Source organism: Trichoderma ghanense, assembly GCF_004382785.1.
Source record: "Trichoderma ghanense strain CCMA-1212 chromosome Unknown scaffold_0, whole genome shotgun sequence".
Lineage (NCBI taxonomy): Eukaryota > Fungi > Ascomycota > Sordariomycetes > Hypocreales > Hypocreaceae > Trichoderma > Trichoderma ghanense.
In genome coordinates this window covers 517,397-523,396 of record NW_027395663.1, presented here as the reverse complement: position 1 = coordinate 523,396, position 6,000 = coordinate 517,397, and the positions used below count along the sequence as shown (strand labels likewise).

General features: G+C 58.6%; 3 protein-coding genes across 3 annotated transcripts; 1 reads left to right on the top strand and 2 right to left on the bottom strand.

The window, feature by feature from the left end:
* Positions 1-62: 62 nt before the first annotated feature.
* Positions 63-1,346, bottom strand: CCMA1212_000187 (Required for meiotic nuclear division protein; the record flags this gene model as incomplete). Its single annotated transcript, XM_073697668.1, has 1 exon — positions 63-1,346. One exon carries the CDS (start codon positions 1,344-1,346, stop codon positions 63-65), a length of 1,284 nt encoding a protein of 427 aa, XP_073563893.1.
* A 539-nt stretch (positions 1,347-1,885) lies between these two features.
* CCMA1212_000186 (Sec14 cytosolic factor) lies at positions 1,886-3,054 on the top strand (the record flags this gene model as incomplete). The annotated part of the gene is made up of 4 exons (XM_073697667.1): positions 1,886-2,062; positions 2,185-2,234; positions 2,304-2,427; positions 2,509-3,054. The coding sequence occupies 4 exons, from the start codon at positions 1,886-1,888 to the stop codon at positions 3,052-3,054; spliced, it is 897 nt and encodes a 298-aa protein (XP_073563894.1).
* Positions 3,055-4,167: 1,113 nt separating this feature from the next.
* CCMA1212_000185 (Kinetochore protein mis14) lies at positions 4,168-4,955 on the bottom strand (the record flags this gene model as incomplete). Its single annotated transcript, XM_073697666.1, has 2 exons — positions 4,168-4,668; positions 4,770-4,955. The coding sequence occupies 2 exons, from the start codon at positions 4,953-4,955 to the stop codon at positions 4,168-4,170; spliced, it is 687 nt and encodes a 228-aa protein (XP_073563891.1).
* Between the last annotated feature and the right edge of the window lie 1,045 nt (positions 4,956-6,000).

Genomic DNA, 6,000 nt, shown 5'->3' with positions numbered 1-6,000 from the left:
TTGTATCATCTGCGGGTGCTCAAAGTACTGCTACTGCTACCCTTGAAAGTTGATCGAGATGCTTACACCTCGGTGCCCAGCTCCCTGAGCACCGCCCTCTCCTTGTACTCAATCACGATCCTCCGCAGCTCGAACACGACCTCGACGAAGATGAGGACAATGATGATCCACTCGAGCCGGGTGCCGTGCTGCTCGCTCGACAACTCGCGCAGCACCGTGGCAATCTCCTGCGCGTAGTCCATCTTCTGGTTGAGCGCGCGGATGCGCACGTTGACGTCGAGCGCGCGGCCGACCTGGTCGTAGTAGCCCTCGAGCCCCAGCTCGGACCTGCTGTCCCAGAAGATGTCGGGCAGGTTGTCCGTCAGCTCCGAGTAGTGGTTGAGCTTGGCGCGCAGGCTGAGCAGCTCGCCCGTCTTCTGCAGGATGAAGCGGCGGCTGAGCGGGACGCCGGCGCCCTGGGACAGCAGCGCGGGGATGTTCCTCGTGCTCTCAAAGTACGACGTCAGCGCCGACTCGAGCACGGCCAGCTTGGTGCTGCGGGCGAGGCCCGACGAGAAGGCCACCTTGGCCAGCGTGGTGTCGAGGAAGTCGCCGTCCTTGTGCTCCTTGCGCGTGCCCAGCACGACGACGTCGCCCTTGAGCGTGCTCGTCTCCCGGCTGTTGTCCGTGGTGAACTCGAGGTCCTCGACCTCGCGCAGCGCCTCGGGGTGCGGCTCCTCGGCGGCCCGCAGGATCTGCCGCGTCACGACGTCGGGCGGCAGCGACCACGTCACGATGGTGCCCGACGGGAAGACGAAGATGTCGCCGCCGTTGACGCCCCGCGCGTGCACCACCTCGGCGGCGTCGAAGCTGGTGCCGTCCGGGTCGATGGCGAAGCCGTGCGACGACAGGATCTCGAGCACGACGGGCATGTTGAAGGCCTCGGCGATGCACGTCGCGCTGACCATGTTGGACGGGTCGGCCTCGGCCGCGTCGAAGCCGCCGGGGCTGCTGCCCTGGCCGCCGCCGCCCCGCTTCGGCTGCTGCGCGATGATGGCGACTCGGCGCAGCGAGTTCTTGGTCGGCGTGGCCCGGGTGGGCTTGCGCTTGGCTACCGGCGAGGCATTGGCGTTGGCGTTGGCAGGGCCGGGCTGAGGCTGCTGGTCATGGTGCTCGTGTACAGGCGTCGTCGCGTCGTCGCTGCCGGGCTGTGAGGAGAGATACGGGTTCGACGTGAAGAAGTTGCGCCGCCGGGGGAGGCCGGCATGTGAAGTGAGGTGGAACGAGCGCGGGCGCGGCGCAGCGACGGCGCTGTGAATCTGGCGGACGGCGACGTTGACGCTGATTCGCAGGGGCGGGCTCCTCATGGTGGAGGCGTGAGAGTGCTCGCCATCGAAGGCCAGGCAAGCCGGATCGAGACGAGAGGAGTCGGCTGTGTCCCGTGGGTTCTGCGTGGAAGCAGCGTGGGGAGTTGCAGGGGTTGGAAAAGATGCAAGCATCTGACGATACTAGTAATACGATAAGTCGTCAGAAACTGAGAGATCTGTTATCGCCATGTGACAAGTCACATGCAAATCTGCCCCCGTGTTTTTTATTTTGCCCGCGCGGCCTGCACTGCGCTAGCCCGCTTCGGGACACCGCCTTGACGACGGCGCCGAGTCCCCACCATGCGCCAGCTCACCCGTTTATACCGCCACGCTGTGCAAGCACTGGTAATTACAGGTTCCAGGGATCCTCCTCCAGACCTCGCCGCTCCCCTTTTTATATAATTTCCATCTTTGCTCCCTCCTCCTCCTCTCGCCTCCCCTCTTCTCCGCCGTCATCCTCTTCGCCTCCATCGACCAAGTCTCCATCCGCTCCTCCTCCCGTGACCCCTCACAGTCAGCCTCAGATCAAATCCCCCGCCATGGCGCCCCTAGAACTCAGCGAGAAATACGACCACTATGACTTCCCCATTGAGGCTCCCGAGCCTCTCGAGGGCCACGCCGGCCATCTGACGCCCGAGCAGCAGGCCAAGGTCCACCAGCTGCGCATGTTGCTCGAGGCTGAGGGACTCACCGAGCGCCTAGACACGCTGACACTGGTATGGAATTCCCGCCTGGATGGCTTGCGGCATTGCGTTGGGCTGCGGGCCAATGGGATATGAGCAGCAAGACGGATCGGTGGATGGACAAGGACACGGCTGACACTGCTGCCTCTTTACAGCTGCGATTCCTGCGAGCGCGTAAGTTCGACGTTGAACTTGCCAAGCAGATGTGAGCTTCCCTGCCTTCCCCCCCCCCTTTATTCAACCCTAGTCTGTTGCCGATTCTGACCGCCATCAGGTTCATCGATACCGAGAAGTGGCGCGCCGAGATCAAGCTCGACGAGATCCTCCCCACCTGGGACTACCCCGAGAAGGCCGAGATCTCCAAGTACTACAAGCAGTTCTACCACAAGATTGACAATGTGAGAAACGATGGAACCAGAGACGAATGAGACGAACCGAGTCTTGTCTTTGCCGCGCGGAAGCTAATACCTGCCAATCAGGACGGTCGCCCTGTCTACATCGAGACGCTGGGCGGCATCGACCTCGCTGCCATGTACAAGATCACCTCGGCCGAGCGCATGCTTACCAACCTTGCCGTCGAGTACGAGCGCGTGGCCGACCCTCGTCTGCCCGCCTGCTCCCGCAAGGCCGGCCACCTCCTCGAGACGTGCTGCACCATCATGGACCTCAAGGGCGTCACCCTGACCAAGGTGCCCCAGGTGTACTCGTACGTCCGCCAGGCCTCCGTCATCTCCCAGAACTACTACCCCGAGCGCCTGGGCAAGCTCTTCCTCATCAACGCCCCCTGGGGCTTCTCCACCGTCTGGAGCGTCGTCAAGGGCTGGCTCGACCCCGTCACCGTCAAGAAGATCAACATCCTCGGCAGCGGCTACCAGAGCGAGCTGCTGAAGCACATCCCCGCCGAGAACATCCCCAAGGAGTTTGGCGGCACCTGCTCCTGCGAGGGCGGTTGCGAGAACAGCGATGCCGGCCCGTGGCACGACCCTCAATGGGCCAGGCCCGCCAAGTGGGAGAAGAAGGCTTAAACGGGACTTCTCTTTGTCGACCCTTTTTTTCCCTTTTTTCCCTTTTGCTTTCATCTTTTCTTTATACAGTGCGTTTGTGTTGGTTGTGTTTGGGAGACGGGGTCTATATTGTGAGACAGACTCTTTGAGAAAGCCCACCTGTGACTCTTTTTTACGCTCTTGGGAAGGGCTTGTGGGATCGGCAGATCGGTTCGATTCAAACACAGCGGGAGAGACAGAGAGAGAGAGAGACCAGCGAGAAAGAACAAAATTCATTACCATGGGCTACAGCGGGAAGACGGGATCTTAGACGGAAGAGGGGAAGAGGCAAGGGTTAACTAACATACAGGAGAGGAGCAGGGAAAGCTACTAGCTCTTTGAATTATTCACATACTTTTTTTTTTTTTTCGCATACATACACAGTAGTGTTTGATGTTTGAAGATTTATCGTCATTCTTGTCAGTAGATGAAGGGTTTCGTTTGGGCATTGCATCTGACCTTGGACTTTTGGCATTGATTGAGGGGAGCGGCTGGCTAGGTAGCACAGGCTATGCGTCCAGATCCCGCCCCATTTTCTACGAACAAAATTGTCTGCTTACGCGGTCTAATTTCCATCATGCCGACAACTGGGGGAGACATGACGATACACGCCCCCCCGGTCAACAAACAGAGGACACCATGGCAACCGAACGAAGGATCACAACAGGAATCAAAAGTGATGAGAACGCATAATCCAACGAGCTTTGTCCACCAAGCCCGCATTTAGCTTGCCTACTGACCGTAAAATTGGTCGTTAGATATTATATATGCCCTTGACGCCTGAACATTTGAAAACCCCCTGCCAATCGCTAACAAAACAAGCTGTAAAAACGCCCGAATCAAACACCAGGACTCAGGCACATGGGGGGTGAGCAACTGCAGATGCACCCGCAACGGAGCATCGCCCACACTGTTGATCGTATGCGCCCCCCCCTTTTTGCCATGACCCAACAAAGTGGCTCACCGTAATACAATACCCCCATCTCTGCGTCTCTGATACGTCCGTATGTTTCTGATGCATCATTCATCACAGTCATAACCCATCATGATCATCATCGTCGTCGTCGTCGTCGTCGTCGTCGTCGGCCGGGACCATCACCGCCCCCTAGTGACGACATACTCGCCCGCAACCCTCGCCCGCTCCATCTTGGCCACCACGGCCGGCATGTCCCTCTTCAGCCGCCCGAGCCCCTGAACGGCGCTCTTGAAGCCGTCCTCGACGCCCTCCTGCCGCTGCAGCCTCGTGACGCCCGGCAGCAGCCCGCCGGCGGCAGCACTGGCCTCGGCCGCGGCCGCGTCCCTGGCGACCCGCTCGCGGAGGTCGTCCTCGTCCTGCCGCATGGCGGCACGGACGCGCTCGGCGTGCTCGGCGGCGACCTTTGCGGGCACGGAGCGCTTGAGCGCGGCCACGTCCTCGAGCAGCTTCTCCTCCTGGGTGATGAGGTCGGCAACCTGGCGGCGCTTGCGCGTGTCGAAGGGCTCGTAGACGGTGTCGGGGGGCATGGCGGCGGCGGCGGCGACGATGGCAGCGGGCGGGACGGGGAGGCCGTTGATGGTGAGGTTGGGGGCGGCGAGGGAGAAGGTCTTGTTGATGTACTGTTTTTGTGGTTGCGCCCAAGTGTCAGCGGGGGGGTCTTTCTTTTCTCCATCTTTGCATTCTCCCGATTTTTGTCTAGCGAAGGGACGAAAAGCTGTACCTCGTTCACGAGCACCTCGATCTGGATGCGCAGCTCATCCTCCTCGGCGCCGTCCACGGGCGGAAAGGCCTCGTTGAGGTGCTCGACCGCGGCGTTGCGCACGTTGGTGATGAGGTAGGCGAGGTCCTCGGGGCTCTGGAGCTCGATTTTGCGCTGGACTTGCGCGACGACGGACTCGGAATCCATGTGCGGAGGCAGAACTCGAGTCTTTTAGTGTCTTCGGAGTATGGCCGAGAGTCGATTTGGTGTGTTGTGACTTGTTGAGGTCATACGTCCATAGGAAAGGGAGCCCTTTTCCGATTCAATGTCGACAGCTCTCAACAGGGCTATGAAAGTCGATGAGACAATGATAAGTAAAGGCAACTAAGGTACGACAAAGTAGACAAGTAGATTGGTTGCGTCGCTAGAACTGCAGAATGCAATCATGCAATTCGATCAATCGTGGCGCCAGGCGCGTTGCTTGTCGTCGCGTTCGTTGGTGGGATGGAGTTTGGTGCAAAAAAAGGCAACGTTGGATGCCCGTCAAGGTAAACTGAAACGGCACGGATACGTACCCTGGATCTGGCTCGGTGTTGGAGTGGGGGCTGCTCTTCTTCACCTTGCCCAGTGCCGAGGCGTGTAGTACTTAAGATACCTGGTATTACGTAGAAAGTACTTTTTGCAAGAAGCGGCCTACCAGTGAAGCAGCGAGTCTTTTGTGTGCAATCGGCTGTGGTCCTTGTCCCTGCGCGATTTCAGGGTGTGTTCGCAAAGAGGATCCAGGTGATGAAATGGTCTGAATTGGCCTGTCGGTGCATAGCAGAGTATTAGGAGGGAAATGAGCGGCTTGACTTGACGTAGCTGGCAATCATGGCATTCATGTTTGCAGAGTTCTCACCTTGGTACATGCCATGCCGAAGACACCCTCACAAGGCTTTTTCTTAATCCTCTCACATGCGCATCAAGAAAGATGGAGAGATGAAAGAAAACTAGACCATGTAGCAGAGGAGGAGACAGAGGGATATTACTATATCCATCAGATGGGGTGAATTGTGCCAGAGACGAAGTCGTAGCGGCCATCAAGGTGGCCGTCTTAACACCCTTGTGTCCACACACTGTGTACTTTCCAGCACTACTAACCTGAGTAGGTACCTAGGTACTAGTAGACGTACCTACCTACGGATTTGCTCTCGTTCTCCAACGTAATAGTACAAAGTCAGGGCTCGCATTGAGACAAACCTCCGACGCATCA